The sequence below is a fragment of the Salvia splendens genome, chromosome 2 (assembly GCF_004379255.2).
Source record: "Salvia splendens isolate huo1 chromosome 2, SspV2, whole genome shotgun sequence".
NCBI classification, from domain to species: Eukaryota; Viridiplantae; Streptophyta; class Magnoliopsida; order Lamiales; family Lamiaceae; genus Salvia; species Salvia splendens.
In genome coordinates this window covers 37,697,613-37,720,176 of record NC_056033.1, presented here as the reverse complement: position 1 = coordinate 37,720,176, position 22,564 = coordinate 37,697,613, and the positions used below count along the sequence as shown (strand labels likewise).

General features: G+C 38.6%; 3 protein-coding genes across 6 annotated transcripts; 1 reads left to right on the top strand and 2 right to left on the bottom strand.

Moving 5' to 3' along the window:
* The first annotated feature begins 536 nt into the window (after positions 1 to 536).
* Positions 537 to 3,433, top strand: LOC121765811 (protein TRIGALACTOSYLDIACYLGLYCEROL 4, chloroplastic-like). Its single transcript, XM_042162060.1, has 5 exons — positions 537 to 906; positions 1,096 to 1,345; positions 1,983 to 2,364; positions 2,683 to 2,969; positions 3,074 to 3,433. Exons 1-5 carry the CDS (start codon positions 632 to 634, stop codon positions 3,269 to 3,271), a joined length of 1,392 nt encoding a protein of 463 aa, XP_042017994.1. The 5' UTR covers positions 537 to 631; the 3' UTR covers positions 3,272 to 3,433.
* A 2,458-nt stretch (positions 3,434 to 5,891) lies between these two features.
* On the bottom strand, positions 5,892 to 7,024 carry LOC121771042 (E3 ubiquitin-protein ligase ATL4-like). The gene has a single exon (XM_042167842.1). The coding sequence runs from the start codon at positions 6,922 to 6,924 to the stop codon at positions 6,013 to 6,015; it is 912 nt and encodes a 303-aa protein (XP_042023776.1). The 5' UTR covers positions 6,925 to 7,024; the 3' UTR covers positions 5,892 to 6,012.
* Positions 7,025 to 15,669: 8,645 nt separating this feature from the next.
* Positions 15,670 to 19,430, bottom strand: LOC121792603 (E3 ubiquitin-protein ligase RNF12-B-like). Of its 4 annotated transcripts, none has more exons than XM_042190613.1 (8): positions 19,186 to 19,430; positions 18,339 to 18,578; positions 18,152 to 18,251; positions 17,607 to 18,013; positions 17,056 to 17,226; positions 16,618 to 16,763; positions 15,992 to 16,102; positions 15,670 to 15,914 (listed from the first exon to the last, which is right to left on the bottom strand). In XM_042190613.1, exons 1-8 carry the CDS (start codon positions 19,321 to 19,323, stop codon positions 15,833 to 15,835), a joined length of 1,395 nt encoding a protein of 464 aa, XP_042046547.1. In that variant the 5' UTR covers positions 19,324 to 19,430; the 3' UTR covers positions 15,670 to 15,832. The 4 variants fall into 4 exon arrangements, with proteins under 4 accessions (XP_042046547.1, XP_042046546.1, XP_042046545.1 ...); XM_042190612.1 differs by having other exon boundaries at positions 17,607 to 18,151; positions 18,230 to 18,251; XM_042190611.1 differs by having other exon boundaries at positions 17,607 to 18,251.
* Between the last annotated feature and the right edge of the window lie 3,134 nt (positions 19,431 to 22,564).

Below are 22,564 nucleotides of genomic sequence, written 5' to 3'. Positions count from 1 at the left end.
AAAAAACCTCCACCTTCTTATTGTTTCCGACAATTGGATCCTCATAAGTGTTGACTTAAATTTCGAAGATCCTCATAGTTTCCTCAAGGGAGTAGTAGGTGACACTAGTGACGTTTCTGTTGTTGGAGAGTTGGATTTCATCCAACGACTGCATGGGAACATCCAACGTGTTGAATATATGATGAATTGATACATCTTTGGGGTGTGTGCTAGGTGGGGGCGTCGCAAATCTTTGGGCTGCCCATCATCACAGGAGACGTGGGGACATCCGACATGTTGGCATAATCAATTTGGATATTGATCGTTACATAGTGAGTCCAAAATGTCGAGAGGATAGAGAGATGTTTTGAGTGTGAAAAAAAATACTCCACTATTTATTTATAAGAATAGAAAATATTGGAGTGTAAAAATTGGGAAAAAAAATTTACAGTACGTTTTTTGCTAAAAAAATGATTACTACTAGTATAAAACTAGAAAATAGGAAGGAATATCGGGGCTAAAGTGTAATTACATAACTTAAACCCCAAACAAACCCACTTCTTTCTATTCCGCACTGGCGAAATTAGATAAGAAATCACACCAAAACCCTGTCTTCCCAATCACACCAACCAAAACCACCTCTTTTCCGGCAATGGCGAGCTTACGCACAGCAATGGACGCTACGTTCTGGGACCTCAACGTCTCAACTCCGCAAGCCATTGACGGCGTATGCAGAGCTATTCCTGGGGATCCCATACCCCTCGACGGTGCAAGGGCCAGCAGAGCCCTCCGATTTCAGCAAATTTCTCTCCTAGGAAACGGCTTCCCCTTGGGCATCATTCCATCGTTCTCTCCTTCCATCAATCACAAGGAATTGGGCTCTTTCGCGCTCCAGTCCCTTATTGGCCGAGCTGCTATCGGCAACTGGTAACAGTCGTGGTTATATTTATGTCTATGTGACCAGTCTTGTTATTAGGATGTTAGGTTAATTTTGGAATTGTTGTGATTGGGGATTGGGGATGTGTAAACGAATTGAGGATTAATTTTATGGAAAATGTGGTTTCTCAAGTTTGAACAGAGGGCTTATGCTGGTGAATTTCTATCCTTATTGACTAGGTGGTTTGGATTAATCGGGCAGTTTCGTCCAAAGAAGCTGATATCCTCTATCAAAGCTGAAGTTTCTGCTGCGGAAGAGTGGGAGCTACCGTTGCTAAAAGATGTTGGCAAGCATTTCCTTGATAAATCACTCTACGCATTAGGTCTATCCTCACAGATTGCCCTCACACCCTCGTCATCCGTATTGCTGAGCACTGAAAAGCATGGGGAAAGGAAGAACCGACGCACCAAGGCAATGCTCTTTCACAAGGTATAATTCTCCATGGAGTGGTTCACCTCCGCAAGTTTATTGATTTTCATGGAGTTCTTAGTCGAATCTTCTTAGATCACTGTATTTGTAAGTTTCCCAAACTGTTTTTTTAGGTTGTCTATGAACTAGAACAAATTGCTGCAGCTAGCTAGCTAACTGCCAAACCAGAATTGGAATCTTTAATTGGTGTGTGAAGCAGAGCATAATTGCTACTAATATTAACAGCCAAGGAGTGTTGCAATGGCAACAGAGATGCTAGTATTAGGTCATGCAACATATTAAGCAGAAGTGTTATATAAAACAGAAATAGAATGTTGGTATGGAAGGTTAGTTGACTTATTGATGCCTGCTTTAAAATGTCAGATATTTGAGATAGTGTTTTCTTTTCATATTAGTCAAGTTCTTATAGTACATCCTGGAGCTTGGTTTCTGATTTGAGTTATTGTGTTATGACAGGTTAGTGAACTTAATGATATCTGCCTCAGTGTATAAGATATTTAATACTACTTGATATGCTACGTTTTGTATACCATTTAAGTTCTAAAAATTCCCTTAAAAATCAATTGTTGAGTCCGTTACTGTGGTCTTTTGTTCTGTTACAGCTAAATCTTTGTTTTAAACCTTTCTTCACCTGCAGCTGCCAGATCATGATATCACTTTGGAAGCCGCATGGCCAGAGCTTTTCATAGATCGTAAAGGAAAATATTGGGAAGTACCTGAATCCATATCTTTGGACTGTGCATCCCTTGTTACAGAATCAGGATTGCGATACCGATTCGGATTACATAAAAATAGTGGCAGCCCACAAGCTGTTGATTCCAGTAATACTGAAAGTCCTGTTGCCTTATTGCCCGGATTATGTGCAAAAGCTGCCTTTTCTTATGAGAAGTCAAAGGACTTGTGGAGGCAAAAGGAAACAAAAGATGATGTCATGGTTGAGACAGAAAATGGTCAGGTTTGGCATCCCACGTATGATGTCCGTCTCAAGGATCCACACGCAGCAATATCTGGGATTATAGGTAATTTCTAGGTTTTGGATGTGCTTGTGCTACTTTTGTTGATTCAATCTCGACTGAAATACCAATCTTTCTTATGATTACTTTTTGCTTCACTTGCCATGCCATACACCTTCAAGAACATAGATTTGCTCCCAAGATTAGTACATTTCTTTCATTATAAATCTCCTATATTCATATGCTAATAGTAATATTACATGGTTATTCGTTTTTGTGTATCGCCCCGTCTGAACTGGCTGGATATGTACATGCCAATCAAACTAATGAATGTCTACTTAGGAATTCCAAATTATTTTCATGCTTATTCTCTTTTGCATTAAGGGGGTACTTGTGAGGCGTGGCTACGTGGTGACTTCAACCAAAGTTCTTCTGGAACCCAGAGGAGAGGTCGTTTTGGGGCTGATTTATTTGGCTCCCTATGCTACACTTTCCATCACGGGAGATTCAGAAATAACTTTGGAGACCTCTCCAGAATAGACACTCGCTTGGATATTTCCTCGGCTTCAGCTGTAGCCAGAAAGGTGGTTAACCTTTTCAGCGGTGCAGAAAGTAATCAATCCCTAAATGAATTGTCCTCCCCGAGACTCAGTTTCATTTTTCAGCAGCAGGTGAGCTACCCGATGCATGACTCGTTATTTTGTAATCTTAAATAAGTAGCTTAGCAAATAGTAGCATGTAGTAGATAGTGTTGATACTTATTTTGTTGATGCAGGTGGCCGGTCCCATTGTTTTCCGGGTGGATTCAAAGTTCTCGATTGGGTCATTGTCTAGCAAGCAGGGCCCACAGCTGGAGGATCTAATATACAGCTTGAACTACAGCCTGAGACTCATGGGGTCTGGAAAGGTGGTGGCCTGGTTCTCTCCGAAACGAAAAGAGGGGATGGTTGAGCTTCGACTGTTTGAGTTTTAAGCTTTGGTAACACTTTTAAGTTTTGCATCAAGTAAAATTAGTTAGTTTTTGCCCTCGTCTGCAGTGACAATTGTTGGCACACTAATAATTCATCACATATAATTTATTTTCATTCAAAAGAGTATTGAAGTTATTAAGAGGAATCATATCCGATGTTGTTTCTGCTTTTTGTCGAAATTCCCGAGTATTTCTTTCTAAAACGTCTGGTTTTTGGTTAAATTTATTTTCTGATATTCAACTTCTTCACAAAAATATATGGAGATCCAACAAATGATACACTCTGTATGTGATAACACTGCATATAAAACAAACATTTTCTAACGATCTTGGTGTTTTGCACATGAATTTATTTTGGGTGGACAGTTTAATACTATGCCATAATCTTGACCTTAATTTATTAGTACAACATGACTTTTAAAATACTCCATACAACACCATGTTTCCTTACGTACTTTTTCAAGGTAATTTTAGATGATAGAAATATTAGGGATACTTTCTTTTTTTATGTCCGGTCCCATAGAAATAGTTCATTTTCATCTAAGGATAATTCTCTCAAAATTATTATCCATATATATCAATTTATTTACAACTTATACCACTATTGTCCACCATTAATCACTAATAATAATGTAGGTCTCACTATCAACTAACCAACTTTTTCTTTTTCTTTCTTACTTTACCAATTATGCATTAATTCTCATGATGTCCTTAATGTCCATATTTTATGGGACATATGGATTATATAGTTCAAATTTGTTAAAATAAAACTAAAATTTCATATTGAATGCATTTTTATTTATTAAAAATAAAATATAAACAAATACAAGATTATAAAACATTATAAAAAATAAAAACAAATAAACTAAACGATTAAGTTTATATAAATTGAAGAAATGAATTTATTATTTTAAGCTTCAATTTAAGTATCAAATTAAACATAAAGTATTATTCCAACGGATAAACATAAGTTGAGTTTGTTAACATAGAATAAAGTCATTACAGTAAGAGAGAAAATTAGAACTTAGAAGATAAGAGAGTGGTAGTTGACTTTGTTAACATAGAATAAAGTCATTACTTACTTAAAAGAGAAAATGAAAAGATAAGAGAGTAGTAATAAGAGAAAAGATAGAGATGAAAATGGTCAAATTTGCCTTTGAGGCTAAAAAGGACAAAATGAAGAAATAGTCGAGAAAAAATGAAAACACTACTTCAAATAAATTAAAGAATCACCAGAAATATATATGCATACCGCATTCATGAGAATGAGATACTACCAAATGTGGAGTTGACTCTTTATTTAATCTAGTTGGATGTATTCACAATAAAATTAGTATTATGCTAAATGCAATAGTTAATAGATTATCTGAAGTATTTTGTTGGATTATATTGTGTACAAATTAATAAGTTGGACCAGAGAATGATTATTTTATTTTGCAGTTCACATAACTGTATAAACTAGAGAAATCTAAGTTTTTTTCTTTTGCTTTTGATTCCTAATTAATACTATGCCCCACAAGTTTCATCCTGTCGCTCCGAGGATAGAGGTTTGATCCTTCGTTTAGGCGTGACAGCATGCAGATATTGCTGAATAATGAATGAATTTAATTGATAAATTAATTAATATCCATAAAATGCAAGAAACTGGAGTACTATAGTACAAACTATGGCATGAACAATACAAAACATGACATGATGAACAAAAGAATACAAGAGCTAAATTTAACTCATAGTCCACTTAACATTTTTCGAATGTAATTTTCTTTATTTTTGTTTTCTTGTTGCAGAACTAACTGCAAATTACTACTTGAGTTTTCAACTTTTTTACTTTGCTCAAATTGGAAACTTCAGAGCATCTCCAATAACCGGCGTCACCACCGCGACGCCGATTTTTCGCCCACGCCGGTTTGACGCCGAACCATTGAAACCGGCGTGGGCGAAATCGGCGTCGCCATGCCGATTCCCGCGCTGACGCCGGTTCCGACGCCGATCCTCACGGGCGCCATTGTGCGTCCCGGATCGGCGCCAAACCGGCGTCGGATTTAAAAAAAAAAAAATTTGTTTTTCGAAAACACTATATATACGCGCGTTGAACCTTATTTTTATTCGCACCACTTGTTTTAACGAGTACTCTCTCTCTACCTTACTTTCTGTACAAGATCAATAACGAGCAATGGAGAACAACTACGAAGGTACTCCAGTTAATCCCGGGGGATGGTCTCAGACTCCCCCGCCTCCCGGTGTAGGGTCTCAGACGCCCCCGACTCCCGGTGAAGAAGCGCTGGGCGACGACGGAGACGAGGACGGCGGCGATGAGTGATTTTGTTTTACTTTTTTAAATTACAGTACTTTTTAATTTTTGTACTTTTTTTATATTATTGTAATTTTTTTTAAAATTAATGTACTTTTTAAATTTTAATATTATTATTCAAATTTTCCGTATTTGTCTCGTAAATTAAATTCCGTATGTTGATACAAGTGTAAATTAAATTATATAATTGTTATTAGTGATGTGGATAGGTAGTGTGAAGGCTATGTGAGGGCTATTTGATGTCCAGTTGATATGGCAAGCTGATGTGGCAGGAGAATTGTAGTGTTGATGATGTGGTAGTGTGAAGGCTATTTGAGGGCTATTTGACGTCCTAACCTATTGGAGATGCTCTCAGTAGATGCATGAAACTAGTCTAGTGTCAATTCATCAATTACAACTTATCAATTTCTCAAAAATATTATAATACAATTAATTAAATTCCAGAAATCCACCGAAACATTTCACTTATTTCCTCTCCGGAGCGGTTCGCCTCCAAATCCTCCCGCACCACGGCCGCCTCGCTGCGGCGGCTGCTCCCCGCGAAGAACCTCCCCGAGCTCCTAAACGACATCGTACGCGACGACATTGACGCCAGTCTCTCCACGTATTCCGCCAGCCAGCTCCTCCTCCCGCCGGAAACCTCCTCCGCATGCGACGAATCCTTGTCGTTCGAATTGAAATCGGAATATTCTCTCCGATGAGTTGTTGTGCACCCTACCGCCACCTCGTATAGATAATCGTCTGCGGTGTAATCGTACAACCCTAGCGAGTACGTCCGCGGCGGCGCTCCTGCCGATGGTAATTCCTCCGCCGCCGCCGCCGATTCTCCGTTGCGGCGGAGACTGATGCTGCCGAATTCAACACGGAAGCTTCCGCTGCTCAAATTGCCGGTGGATAGGATTTTATCGAGTGCATCGGAGGCGGAGGGGAATACGGTGGACCTGCAGAGCGGACACGTCTGATTGGATGCGATCCACTTGTCTATGCAGGCGGCGTGGAAAGCGTGACAGCAGAGCGGCAGGAGGCGGAGCTGATCGCGCGCCTCGAATTTGGAGAGGCAGACGGCGCAATCGCCGCCGCCGCTGTTGAGGTTCCTCGCGACGGAGCGGAAGGTGAAGAGAGGGAGGGAGTGGAGGAGATCGCTCGGCGCGACGCGGCGGTTGGAGGAGACGACGACGTCGTCGGCGGTGGAGAAGCGCTTCGAGATTAGTCGGAGAAGGAGGTAGATCGAGGCGGAGATGATGACGGCGGAAGCGATGATAATGATGACAATCATAATGGAGGCGGAGACGGAGGAAGAAGATGGCGAGTGAGGTGTCGCCGGCGGTGTGAATGGAGTGGACATAGTGGAAAAAATTTGAGTGTAGAGAGAGAAAGCGAAGAGATGTGATGTTGTGAATTCAATAGCCAACTTCAACTCAGTACTCCTACATGTATTATATTTGTTAACCTACCTACTCTTTATATTTAATCTATATAAAAAATTTAATCAAATGTTGGTAATGTATAATTCTCTTTGACTTATTTGTTAATTAATTTTATTTTCCTATTTTGATTTCTTCATCAAAATTAATTTATGATATAGGTTTAGAGGATCAAATGTGTACTATGCATGTATGTACACATATTTATTGGATTTTAGATATTTTGAAAATTATGTGTTCATGAGAATGTGAAAATATTAGTTAAATATCACCGTGCCTATGGTAAAATTAATTATATAAAAATATTATATAGTATCATTTACATTCTTGATCAAATTCGAATTAATGCTACAAATACTGCATCTAGTAGTGAAATGCATCAATCATTACCTTATGCGATCAAATGACTAAATAATTAAATATTATGACTTGTACATACGTATATTTATATATTGATTTTCAAAATAACATATTTAAAATTTATAAATAGTCTAATAAGGAAAAATAATACCAACCACATCATAAAAACATATAGTCGTAAAATCATAACCACTTTTTTATTCGTATTTTATTTTTGATTCCTTAATATGCTTTAAACTTACTTGTATTTGAGGACAATAAACCTAAATTATTAAAACTTTTATGTAATACTACTAAGTTTCTCAAGCAGATTAAATATAATTTACATTAAATTTACAAAAGATATAAAGATGTTTGTATTGATGAAAGGAGGCTATAACTGAAGTTTAAAAAAATAAAATATTATAACTAAATATTTGGGAGCTGAAAATAATTAATATCGTACTACAAACTTTAGAATTCGCATTAAATGGTTTTGTATATTTTGTATGGACTGATTATGGTATGTTTGTTCGATTGTAGCATGTGAGTATGAGTGGGCCCCTAATTATATGACAATATTAGATGTTGTTATCTTACTAAACCTTTTCGGGACATTTGAAAGTTTTGAGGTTATCTTTGGCCCCTAATTTATGTTTTTACTACTAACGAGGATTCCTGATTATATAATTAAAAAGGCATTATATTTATAATTTGATAAAATTTAAATCATCAGACAAAAATCTGGATATCTTGGAAATTAAGATATATTTCTACAATTAATTAAGTTATGATTTTGCTGATCATAATTTAATTAAAGGGCGAATCCCTCTGGTTTGCTGCCTAATTTGTGAAGTAGGTGGTCTTCCTTGGATAGACCACACATTTCTCCCCATTTGTAATCAGAATTTTTAATTATACTTAATAGGACTATGTAAAACAAGATGGATATGGTAGATAAACCGTAAACATATTTGACCTAACTAAAAGAAGATGTTGGTGGTTTGACTCAATTTTCCATCATCTAAATTTGTCACATTTGATGTATGAACATGTGTATAAATTTTCTTACTATGTAGTTTGCATGCTAGATTGCTAGTAGTAATACATAAAAACTGCAGTTTATTAGAGTAGTTTATTTTGTGTACATACTACAGTAAATGGTACTATTACATAATAAAAACTGCAGTTTATTAGAGTAGTTTATTTAGTACATACTACAGTAAATAGAGATTGTGAATTTTCATAAAAAAAAACATAAGGGAAACTGCCTTAAAAATCAGAACTTTTTTCAAAATTTGGTATTTCTCACAAACTTTAAATCTGCTTTCCAAAAGCATAATTATAAATAAAAAAATAATTGTAGAGGTCAAAATTCATATAATCGAAATCTAAACTCTTTCTTAGTTATATTTATTTTTATATTTCAAATATTCTATATATCCATTGATTAATTAAATCTGCTTCTAGCTCAATTTAATAAAAAAATTCAATGATGTCAGAGTTCAAAAGCCTCTAAATCTCTGTGCATGTATTGTGCTTGAAATTTATGCATCGCAATGAAAAACAACACACGAACATATTTTGATTTTCAAATTAATCGTAGAATTAAAGTCAGTCGCTATGTACTCTGTTGATTCTAGAAACCAAGTAGATTGGATTAAAACAGTAAAATAATAGAAATAAAATAAAATAAAACATTGGATAGAGATGCATATAATGCATATGGAATATAGATAGAAGATCATTTAAGAAATTGGAACACTTTATGAAGTGTGAAAATTGTGTTTATGAACTTTTGACTTTTGGTCTCTGAATATGCAAAATAGAATTTGAGATGTAATTAGGACTCTCCCTTTTAGTAAGAAAGTGACTCGTCTTCACTAATTAATCATACAATACAAACATGCACCCATGACCCATCTATCTAATCATAAATTGCCTCTTTTATATTGCACGTATTCCCATTCAATTTCACCTTTTATTTTCCATATACTCCATATATTATAATTAATTGTTTTTAAAAATAGAGTAGTAACAATTGCATGATATAGATTGCTGGAGCAAATGCCATATTTTTAACCACTAAGTAATTCTCACGACTGCATTGAAATTTGACGGTATATAGTACTCAGTTAATCTTAAATTAAATAAGATGTTATTTATGATATTTAATAAATTAAACATAGAGAGAACAAAATATAATGAGAGATAATAAAATATAGTACTGTATAAAATAAACTAATTTAAAAAGGTTGATTTTTGTGAGGAGAGAATTATTTAACTTGAAACCTCTAAAAAGGAAATATAAATCATAAATTTGGACAGAAGGAAGTAAAGTTTTCTTTTTTTTTTATGTGATTTAGACAACTTGATAATTTTGACTTGCTTTCCTCGCCACATTGGGATTTGAATTTCGTCCAAATTAGTACTCCCTCCATTCCATACTAATAGAGTCATTTTGTCATTTTGGTACGTTCCATAGTAATAGAGTCATTTCTCTTTTTAGTAAAAGTAACACATTCATTTATCTTTTTAGTAAAAGTAACACATTTCTCCACAGCTACTTTACTCTCTCTTACTTTATTCTTTCTTCATCTCTCTAATTTTTCATTTTCTACTTTCTTCTCTCATTACTTAACTCACCTGACACAATTTTTCTTAATCTCTGTGCCGAAAAGAAACGCCTCCATTAACATGGAACGTAGGGAGTACTATGTAACTATTTATTTGAGAAACGAGTTTTTAACTCAAGTAGTCAAGTGTATACACACTCTCATCGATGTGAGCATCACAGCATGCGCAGCGGTGGCGTCCGTCGCCACCGCCGTCCGCGCCGCTGGCACGGCGCTGCTCGATGTATCGAGCACGTCCGTGCCAGCGAACGCACACGTGGCGCGCTCCCATTCGTCAACGGCATAGCCGTTGTGTTTAAACATTTTTTATTTTTTTTTTAAAAAACGGTATTTAATTATAAATAATGCTAAAAAATAAAAAAAAAATTCCAAATCCCAAAAATATGGCCGTTTTTTCCCGTTTTTCTGAATTTTTTTGATTTTTATTTTTTTCCCAAAATCATCTATAAATACACACATTCATCACTCATTTATCACATCAATTCACCTCTCATTCATCTCTCATTCATAATTCTTATACAAACTATCAACACATTCAACATTCACTCAAAACATCAAATGGATTTCACTCATCTCATGGCGGAAGCGGAGCGCGAAGAACAAGAATACTACGAACAACATCGTGCCGCTTACGAAGCATATGTCGCGGCGAATACCCCCGCTCATCCTCTTCAACGCACTAGATCAAATCGCCGCTACATCCATCGTGACCGGGAGGGAGCCCACGAAAGGCTCGTTGCCGACTACTTTGCCGACCATCCGCGGTTTCCGGCAGATTACTTCAGGCGCCGTTTTCGCATGTCAAAGCGCTTGTTCATGCGAATTGTCAACACATTGTCCGCACGTGTTGAATACTTTCAAACATGTGTAGATGCAGCCGGCCGGCAAAGTATCACGGCGTTGCAGAAGTGTACGTGTGCCATCCGACAGCTCGCTACTGGGCAAACGGCCGACATCTTCGACGAGTATTTGCATATCGGTGAGTCCACTGGAATCCTTTGTTTAAAGAATTTTTGCGAGGGCGTTCGTTCTGCTTTTGGGGATGAATTCCTTCGGGCACCCACCACCGATGATTGCCAACGGTTGCTTCGTCTTCACGAATCAGTCCATGGCTTTCCCGGAATGCTTGGCAGCATTGACTGCATGCATTGGAGGTGGAAGAATTGCCCGACTGCTTGGAGGGGGCAACACTTAAGCGGTCACAAAGGCGGAGGCCCAACACTTATCCTTGAGGCGGTCGCCGACTATCGCATATGGATTTGGCATGCATATTTCGGCGTTGCCGGATCCAACAACGACTTGAACGTGCTCTATTCTTCACCACTCTTCAATGATGTGATGAATGGTGTAGCACCGGCGATCGACTTCACCATCAACGGAAATACATACCGCATGGGTTACTATCTCGCCGATGGTATCTACCCAAGGTGGTCGACGTTCGTGAAGACGCTCCACAACCCGCACAACCCGAGACGGGTTCTTTTTGCGCAGCGTCAAGAGTCAGCGCGGAAGGACGTCGAAAGAGCCTTCGGGGTCCTTCGAGCTCGATTCAACATTGTGAAGGCCCCGGCTCGGTTGTGGTACGTGAATAATATCGCCGACATCATGTTCACGTGTATTATATTACACAACATGATTATAGCCGACGAAGGGCCGAGGGCGGCTAGCTTCTACGACGAGGACGAAGCCGGAAGCTCAACAGCGAGGTCTCCCCCACGCCGAGGCGAGCATACGACGGTTGGCCAGAGGATCGAGACAAGACACACAATGCGCGATACTCGAATCCACAATCAACTACAAGAAGACCTAATCAACCACATGTGGGCGAAATTCGGCAACGAGTAGTGGTTTTTTTAATTTTGAGGATTTTAATTATGTAATTTTTAATTTTTAGGAGTTTAATTATGTAATTTTTCATTTTTAGGATTTTAATTATGTAATGTTTAATTTTATTTGTCATTTGTAATATTTATTGTGGTTTTTAAATGAATTTTAATATTATGGAAATGTTATTGTTTAATTGAATTTTAAATTAATTGTGGTCGTCCTTGCGGAAGAGCACAGTTGTGGGTGTTGTGTTCTTGCCAGAGAGCAGGCATGAATAGTACCGCCCGGGCCCACAACCGTGCCGCTGGCAAGAGCACGGTTGTGGATGCTCTCACAATGCACAATGAATAATACTAATATTGTGTCTGTTTTGTACGGAAGAGTGTTGATGTACATATGGTTACACTGAATTTGTGGAAAATTGACCCAGGATTTGCTCCTACCTAGATCTATACTGATTTTAATCTTTAACGTATGAAGAAGCATTGGGCCGCAAAATAGAATAAGAACAAATATTTACCAAAAAAGATCGAAATGATAAATTAATCAGTGGGAGATATAGAAGCAACGTCATAAGTAAAAGGTCAACATGAAAGTATATTGCCATAGTTTAATAGTAGGCAATCGATGAGATAAATGCGAAATTAATGCATTCTCTTACTTTTAATTTTACTATTAGTGAATATTTGTTAAAACATTGCATTTACAATATCACATGTTAATTTTTTGGGGCACAACATCCACTTAGTTATTGGATAAAATTTGTATGTTAAATTCTCTAAAATCTTATCCCACACTGACTGGGTGATGATCCTAACTCTATATAATTTTAAGGTCTTATAAGAGGGAGGATTATCCATACTTATATAGATTAGATGAGGTCTTCACCAAGTTGACGTGAGACAAAATTTAGAGAATTGAACATTGTCCAACCAATACGGTTTAAACGTAGTTTTAAAAATGGTTATTAGTACCTAAATACATTGATTTGGCACCTAAATCACAGCTTATTTAGTACTCCCTCCGTCCCGGGCTACTAGTTCCTTTCTTTTTCGGCACGGAGATTAAGGAATGAGTGTATAGGAAAGTCAAAAATTACGGCTGTATGTGAATTTTTTTACTAAAAATGGAAAAAGTGCAAGTAACTTGGGACGCCCAAAAAAGAAATAAGTGCGAGTAGTGCGGGACGGAGGAAGTAAGATATTTTCCCATCAAATCAATAAACTGGGAATTTGACTCATCATGGCTACAAGGATAAATAAGGAATTACCTTTTGTTTGATAGTAAAATAATGAAGTAATGCAAAATTCAAGGGTCCTACTCCTAGCTAAATAATGAAAATTTGCAAGTCCACCAATCTTATAACAAAATATAGTATACTCCCTACTTATTAAGCCTCGTATAGTTTTTTTTTTTAAATATCACAAAAGTGGTAACCGTTGACTCTTAGAGCATCCACAACGCGGCGCGGAACCGTCCCGCTTTCCGTTCCTCCTACTTATTAAGCCTCGTATAGTTTTTTTTTTAAAATATCACAAAAGTGGTAACCGTTGACTCTTAGAGCATCCACAACGCGGCGCAGAACCGTCCCGCGTTTCGTTCCGGAGGAACGGAACGCCAGCGCGACGCGTTGCGACACACCGTCCCGCCCCCGAACCGTTCCCATCTCGCCCCATAACCCGTCCATGCGAGACGCGGGACGGGCTGTCACGCCACGCGCCATGGCGACGTGGCGCGCCCCTGCGTCGTGCGTGACGCCCACTCGTCGGCCCGCGAGTGGGCGTCGTCACGTGCTGACGCAATGAATCTTTTTTTTAAAAAAAATTCGAATTTAAAAAAAAATAAAACAAAAAAATTTGTAAACGGTAATATTACCGTTTATTACCGTTTTTTCTTTTTTCTTTTTATTATTTTTATTTTTTTACTCTATAAATACTCCTAATTCATCATCATTTCACACACAACTACACATCTATTCCTCCTAAATCAACTTCATTTCCTTTCCAATTTTCATCTAACATCTCAACACAAAATGTCCGGCGACGGCAACTCCGGCGGTGGCGGCTCCGGCGGGTGGGATCTCAACACATTTAACGATTGGGAGACCATGTACAACACACTGGGTGGTTCTGGTTCGTCGACGCCGGGCACCTAGGGTTCGGCGACGTCGGGTGGGTACCAACCACCCACTTTTGACGTGGATGCATACGCTCGTCCCTCCGCCCCGCGGTATTTGCAGGGATTATCCCAGATTCAGGAGGATTTCCCCGTTGAACCCACTCTGGGAGTAGGCCGAGGCGGGGGAGGAGGCCGAGGCGAGCGAGGAGGAGGAAGAGGAAGAGGAGGATCTAGGCCGGCATCCATACAGCAACAACAAAACGATGGCGGTATACAACGTCTGGATCACCGTCTCGTACGATCCCGTCGTCGGGAATCAACAACCTAACAAGTGCTTCTGGGAAAAGGTCACCGAGATATACCACCAGATTAAGCCGAAAGGGTCCCGGAAGCGCACATATAAGATGTTCCGCTCTCACTTTGGCCGAGTCAACAAACAGGTCAAAAAATTCTGCGGCATCTACTCGACCGAAGCGGCGCACTACCAAAGCGGAGCTTCGGGAGCCGACATTCTGAGGGCGGCTTTGCGCGTCTACAACCAGGACACCGGTAAACAATTCAAATATGTTGATATTTGGCAGGTCATCAAGGACGAGGAAAGGTGGGCCGGCGGTGTCCGCTCCAGCTAGGGCTCAACCTCACAGCACACGACGAGTGGCCAATACTCGTCTGGTGACACCGGTGAGGGCAGCGGCGGACAAGAGGGTGCACCGCAGGAGTTTGCGGGCACGTCCTGCGATGCCGCGGTATCCAGCCGTCTGCCGCAAGAGACCAAGGCGGCGAAGGCGGCTAGAGCGAGGAAGGGCCGAGGTGAATCAAGCCAGGCGGGCTCGGGGGAGACTCGAACACCCTTATGGCGGTGTACATGATCGCCACAATGGCGGACACTGTCCGCTTCTCGCCCTCCCAATACCAAGCCTGGTGGAACGGAATTGTGCATATGGCAGCACAACTTGGCCTTCCGCCTCCCCCTGCACCTCGACCGCCTTCGGAGGATGATTCACCGGCGGGATAGTTTTTTATTTTCTTTAAATTTGTATTTTAAATTATGCAACGTTTACTTTTTTAGGATTTTAATTGTGTGTTTTTTATTTTTTAAAATTATAAGTTGTAATTTTTTTTATGTTGTGTGTTTTTTAATGAAGTGTGTTTGTTTTAATTTAATTGGGTTGGAAATAAAAATAAAAAATGAATTGAATGAATAGTAATTTAAGGAACGGTTAAGAAACGGATAAGGAACGGAGGGTTGCAGGTTCCGTTCCTTAGTTAAGGAATTGAGTAAAAAAATACAGTGGGGTCCGCAAATAGTAGTTTAAGGAACGGTATAGCAACAGCGTTGTGGATGGCCTTAAGAGTTGAAAATAGCAAACAACCTAAATCTAGACTATATAGGCAACACTAAATAACTGCAGAGTGATTCGTATTTCGCATATAATACGCTCATTGATACAAGCAGAGGCAACCCTACTACTACTACTTATTATTATTAATATTATTATTATTATTATTATTATTATTATTATTATTATTATTATTATTATTATTATTATTATTATTATTATTATTATTATTATTATTATTATATCGTGTGTGTTTTCCGCCATTGTTCCTTAAAACTTTGAGGACTTGGTCCACACGTGTTTCAGTATAAGCATTGGGCCCCAAAATAGAACACTACTGAATCTCACTCATTTTCTTTGCCAGCACACACACACACACACACAATAAGAGACATGGTTGTGACATTCCAGCGATAGTTTGAACCAAATATAGATGTATATATACATAGCAGCATGCCAGCATCATAATTTTGATATTCTACAGGTTTAAGTCATAGAATTTATCGAGTTAGCACCTGAAGGTATACACACAGCAACTTACTTGTTTTTGTATATTTGTAGTTGCATTTCTATTGTGAATATACTTGTGGGTTTGAGACCGAGCATTCTCCACGGCCCTCACAGACATTGTGTCTGCAGACTGGACATACCCTGCTCAGCCAACGCAAAATAGTGAGACATCTGACACTCACAGACATATGCACGCAAAAAACTAAGGAATGTAGTACCTATTTACTTCTTTCAGCCATTTATCGATGCACAGGGTGTGGAATTCATGATTGCATGGAAGGACTCTCAATTTGTCCCCTTCCTCATAGTCGGCTAAGCAAATATAGCACCTGGAGTTACAAAGACAATATATTATAGTTGCATACCGAATTCTAAAAAGATCTGTATATTAACCGGTTATTAATCAACTGAAGGTTGAGAAAATAAAATCTGAGATCATCCGAAACTGCAAATTGAGTCGACTACCAAAATCCAGTTGTTTCACCATGATGGCTTCTCTTGCCCTTTCAAGGTAGGTATCCTAAATGATTGTGATCAATAGCCCATAAGGACTATTCAAGTAAAAGAGGTTATCACTTGAACTTCAAAGTCAGCCCTTTCAGCTTCTGTATGGCAATGTCATAATCTTCATTTAAATATGAGTAGCATTTTTATTCTGCTTCTTTCTTATTCACACTTTTTTTCTTTTTTGTTTTGTTTTTATGATGAGAGCAGAGGATATACTAGGTGCACACCATTATTTTATTCATATTATGGAAATAAGTGTGCAGGATTAAGAGAAGTAGAACTTTAGAAATAGACTATACTACCGGGTTTTCCTTCTTCACAAGATAGGAAGACTTACTGTTGAACATCAGTCGAATCACTTTCCCCATTTATATATTTTCTGTAATACTTGAGAGGAAATGCATCCACAACAGATTCTGGAGCAGGAAGTGAGAGAGTAGATAGCGAAAGTGACAGAGACTGATGATGAATTTCATCTAAAACCTGGGGAACAGAAATCAAGTAACTTTTCAGCTTGTCACGGAACTACGTGGAAATTAAAATTTCAACTGCACAGATAGGCAGAAAACAGAAAGATGAATTTCAATAGCACAGTCAGGTCAAAATTACAAATTGGGTAAAAGTTTGTTATTTAAGTTGACTCCAGTCTCCACATACCCCCAAACAACAAAATTGTTGTAAAAAAAATTTCAAATCAATTTGAACTAATGAAACAACTTATCAAAGATTGACCAAGAGGTGACATAAAGTACGAATCCATAATTCAAGTGTCTACCTCAAATAATGCCTCAGCAAGCATGATTATTCGTGAAATACTTGCAAGACTACTCGACTCTTCAGATGTAAAGAACGAGTCACATGAACATGTACCATCCAGGTGAAGTCCAGATGCACATAATGCAGTTTGTTGGTCTTCCTCGTCAGTATCACTTATTGTTTCTGAGGCCTAAACAAACAAATGAGGGTGTAAGTATTTTATAAACTTAACTAAGGAACACGATCTAAATCAGGAATAAGGCCAGAAAATCTGGAAATCTTTCTTAATTTTTTTTTAATGGATATTTCATGATTGCAGGCAAAAGATGCATATCTTCTTTTCCAGGTAGGCTGGAGACAAGCATTATCCACTTTCATATATTAAAAATTTCAATCAAGGTGATTCAGGTTGAAATTGGAAAGAACGATAAATCACAGGCATTATAGAACTAGGGAATAAGACAAAAGTTGATATGAGAGAAAAAGGAAAGGTAACTAGAAGAATACCGTCCAAGAATTAATGAAACGAGAAAGCCCAATAAATTTAGTAACCAAGAGAAAAAAACTAACCTCGGATCTCAAAAGCCATCTCCTTTCATGTCTGCGGTGATGCCCTACACTGAATGAATCAAGATCACGACTGGATCCATAGTAATGGAGATCATCACTGAAATCAAGAAGCCATCTGTCATGTGAACCTAAGTCATCAGCCAGACCAGTTGCAAAAACAATTGTCGGCGAATCAATGTTCCTTCTTAAGCTGCGTCTTGCTAAAGCATCCCAAAATAGCCTCATACTGTTTCGTCTAGTTTCATGGCTACTTATTTCAGCAATGCTACTGGATAAGGAGTTGGAAGAGATACTAACCAAATCAAGGCGAAGCAGATCTCCATTTATCAAATTCTGGTCTCTGTCAGACACAAGAAACACTGAACTAGAAGTTGTTGACATGTGGGCACGGTCATTTCTGGGATATTCTGATCGTGGTAAATCAGAAATGATAGAAAGAGACCTTGGATCAGAACTATTGTAGCCTACAGCAGCATCATGACTATATTCCACAATATCATTTGAATACGCATGTTGAACACTGAGACCCTGTGACTGATCATCACCTGGATAAATTGAATCTATGTCTTCAGTTATTGTATCGGGGGCATCCACAACTTCGGCAATGTAATTGTTTGTATTACCAGAAACCAATTCTTGAGCAGGCTGTCAGACAAAGCCACAATCTCATGATTAATGTTCCACCATATGTATATACATTGTGTATATACATTCAATCACACATATATATACCTGTTGTGGAAGAGTTTTGATATCTCTGCTTGACTGAACATTGGATGGACCAGATTCAGGAAAAGCTTCCTCAGTGATACTGGTACTTTCAGATGAGTCCCCATTTTCACATATGGATACTGTATCCCCTGCTTCTGACATGAAAACAGAAGAGGATTCTAAGGTCGAGTTTTGAGCATCAACTGGAGCTAAGCTTTTAGCGCAGCTAACTGAAGTTATGATTGGACCATCTCCCAGCTCCTAGGAACAAAATGATTAACTGCCATACTAAAATCCAGCAGTGGCAATTAAACAACAAACTCACTGCAAATACCTAAAAGCTGGAAAGCAATAATTTCACATTCTTTCATCACCAGTTCCAAATTCGGTTCAGTTCTAAAATCCTTACATGCAAATTGCAACAACTGATTTTTCACCAATAGCTTCAACTCTCTCATATAACAAAGTATATTCACAATTTCAAAAGTTGTTTGTTAGTCTATTTAGCATCCAAACCCCTAAAATATCCCTTAACCTCTTGATCAACAAAATTGGACCTCTGCGGAACAGAATACGAAGCTAATCTCTTAACCTCTTGAACAATCATGGAGCAAAAACTATCCAATCACAAAAAAATAAAATAAAATAAAATAAAATCAGTTGATAGTAATGCATAGTATTTCAATAATCTATTCAGCACGATCACACAACTGAACAAATAAAAAAGGTCAAAGCACCTCACTCTAACCAGTTCGCTCAATCAGAAAAACGGCATAGCTAGAAGAATTGCATAATTAGAAGGCTATTCATTTATAATTCGTTAAAGAAATTTTCAAATAAAAAAGTTCCAATTAAAAAAAAAGCAGACCTGAAGGGTTGACTTGGAACGGAAAGCGCCACAAAAGATATCGGAGAGTTTGCGCTTTGTGCGGCGGAGCCTGGACTCACCAGAGGCGGAGAGGTTTGAGGATTTAGGGGCAAGGCGATGCTTGGTGCTCCAAGCCATGAATGATTTGTGAAGGAAATGAGTGAATTGGTGGATTGGAAGGAAAAGATGATGCAGGAAAACAGGCCAAGTTTGTGAGCGGTCAGAGGTTGGCAGGTTAACGTGTGGGACCCCATATCAACCAACGCTACAACTATTTGTATTCCCCTTTCATTTTCCTTTTTTACAAATAATCGCAATTTTAATTATTTAATTCCATATATTGGGACACTAAGAGCATCCGCAGCTGTGAGCAGGACGGCGTCCGTCCGCTGCTGCGCTCTTGCCGCTGGCACGGTGCTGCTCGATGCATCGAGCACGTCCGTGCCAGCGAACAGCGTACGTGGCAGCCTCCCATTGGCCAACGGCATAGCAGTTGGCAATTTAATTTTTTTTAAAAAAATCAGATTTTAATTAAAAAAATCCGATTAAAAATAAAAAAATATATTTTTTCCCACTTCCCAAAAAATTATATCAGTTTTCTACTCACTTTTAATTTATTTTTCAATTTTTTTCCCAAAAAATACACATTTTCATCTATAAATACACCCACTTCCACACCAAAAAATTCACGCAACGCTACACAATTCTCATCTAAATTCTCTCATTTCCATTCTCAATTCTCAATCTTTATTTCACTCTTACTCTTACAACAAAACAATGTTCGGCCACGGCGATCACACATCCGGCTCCCACGGTTGGAACCCCGATTGGTTCGGTTCACAACCATTTCCTAGTCCGGAAATGGAATATTCGGCCCCTCCTCAAACCCAAGGTTCGCAAGTTCCGAGTGGCTACCGGCCTTACCCGATCGACGACCAAGATGCCCCCGAAGGGCAATATGGGTGGACACCCGAGCCATCCGTGCCTAGAGCGGGAGGGAGCGGCCCCTCTCAAACTCCTCCTCTTTCTACTCGCGGTGTCCGCACCCCGTACACTCCGGGGGAGATGGAGCAATTGTTCAAAGCGTTCTTATCAATCTCCGAAGATCCGGAGGTTGGCACGAACCAATCCGATGACCATTATTGGTGGCGCATCTGTCGCCGGTACAATCAAAACCGGCCGGCTGGAACAATCGAGCGCAACGAGAGTATGGTGCGCAATGCCATATACAGAGCCAACGAAGAAATCCAAAAGTTCCAGGGGTATTACCTCCGGGAAGAGCGGTCGGCGGGGAGCGGCCGGAGCTAGCTTGACATCATCAGTTCCGCCTTGGCGACCTACCAATCCATGAACTACAAGCCGTTCAAGTACCTCAACATTTGGCAGGAGACGCGGTCGCATCCGAAGTATAGGGGAGGCGTAACATCCTCCTCTAGCTCCTCCTCCAAACGGTCGAGGTCGGTATCCCTATCCGACGCCGGCTCGGAAGATGTGGCTAGCCAACTTGCCGGAGCTAACTTGGGTAGCCCCGACGCCGGCCAGAGCGGTTCCCAACGCCAGCCGCAAGGAAGGAAGAAGGCGGCGGCCAACCGCCGTCACGCCACGACTCCATCCGCCCCCGCTCCAGCTCCCGCTCCCTATGTGCCACCTCAACCCCCCACCAACTCGTTGTGGGGGATTTTGGCCCAACTCAATTTGGCCGATAGGTCAAATATGACCCCCGAGCAACTTTGATCGCATGTGGCGATGATACGGGGTCTCCAAAGAACATTGGGGGAAGTGCACAGATGTGGGTGTTGTGCTCTTGCCTAAGAGCAGGGAGTAAAAGTGGGACCGAGTCCACATCTGTGCTTGTTGGCAAGAGCACGGATGTGAATGCTCTAATTATGTGGATTGCTGACTGTAATTTATCTACAGACATTTATTTTGACTGATAAAATAGATATATAATACATTAACAAATTATTTATTTTGAACAACTAATTGATAGTATTATTATCTATTACTGTGATTACGAGAGTGCAACAAAACAAAGAATCCCCCAAGTAAAGATCGCATGTGATTGCTTCTAATAAAAGGAAAAACGTGTGAAGCAACACTCTTGTAGATGGGAATAGCATTCTACATTTATCTAATTGTATCGCAATGTTACAATAAGTCAATAATTTATAATTGTATACAATTTTGGTGCATTAATTGAATGTGGACCAGATATCACATCTCGAATTATAGAGTCTGAAAATTAATGCGTTAGATATTTAATATATGCCTCTAAAGTAAATATACACTCTCCTCCATAATTAAATGTTCCCACTTTGATTTTAGATAAGAAATACAAAAAGGAGTGTAAATACTTAATGAAATATGAATCATAATTTTTACTCTTATTTTATAGTAATAACTAATAATATATAAATGAAATATTCATTTATCAAAATAACTAATGAGACATTTCATTATTTACATGCCAAAATGACAATGCGTTATAGTAATATGATATCGGAGAAAGATAGTGCTAGTAGTATTTATTATTTGGCAGCTCATTCTTAGAAGCTAATCAAGTAAAAGGCTCTTTTTAAGTTATTCCACTTTCTAAATCGCGAGGGCAAAATTAGCAAATGAGACTGTTAGTGAAATTTCATTATTCATCTTAACGAAAAGTAATTGTCCAGAAAGTATTAATCTACAACGAAAAAATTACAATATACTACTATTTTTTTATGAAAAAGTGTTGTGTACAACTTTAAAATGCTTGAAAAGCACAAGTATTTGAGGGTCATCGAGACAAAAAGTCGAACAAGACTAGCCATCAATTTTCAAATGCATCAAGTTTCAACAAAAAACCTATCATAGCATTTCATAAAACTTAGTTATAGATTCAACAAAATGTCTAGGTGAGATAAGATCCCAACTACCCAACTAATAAAAGAAAGAACATAAAAAAAACCCAAATGAAAGATTTTTGATAAAGTACATATTATAGTAAAGAGAGAAACAATACACTTCGGATTTACTATATCTCTCTATTATCTATTCAAAGACTTGTTTTTTTTCTTTCACAAATTATATCTATTCAAAGACTTGTTTATTTCTTACACAAATTAATGGGCTAAGATAGGATTCCAGCTACCCAACTAATAATACAAGGAACATAAAGAAAGCCCATTAAAGAAAGAAATGGGCAGTAGAAAGATAGTTGTGTATAATTTGTAAAATTTCCATATAATACAAGTATAGTATGTTATTAGAAGTGAAAAGAATGGGTGCAACCGTCTCCCAAATCCCAATGGATATGATGAACAAATATTTAAGGTAAGGTGTTGGTATGATTAAATGGAATGAGAATGGAATAGAATGAAGATTTTTTTTGTAATATATT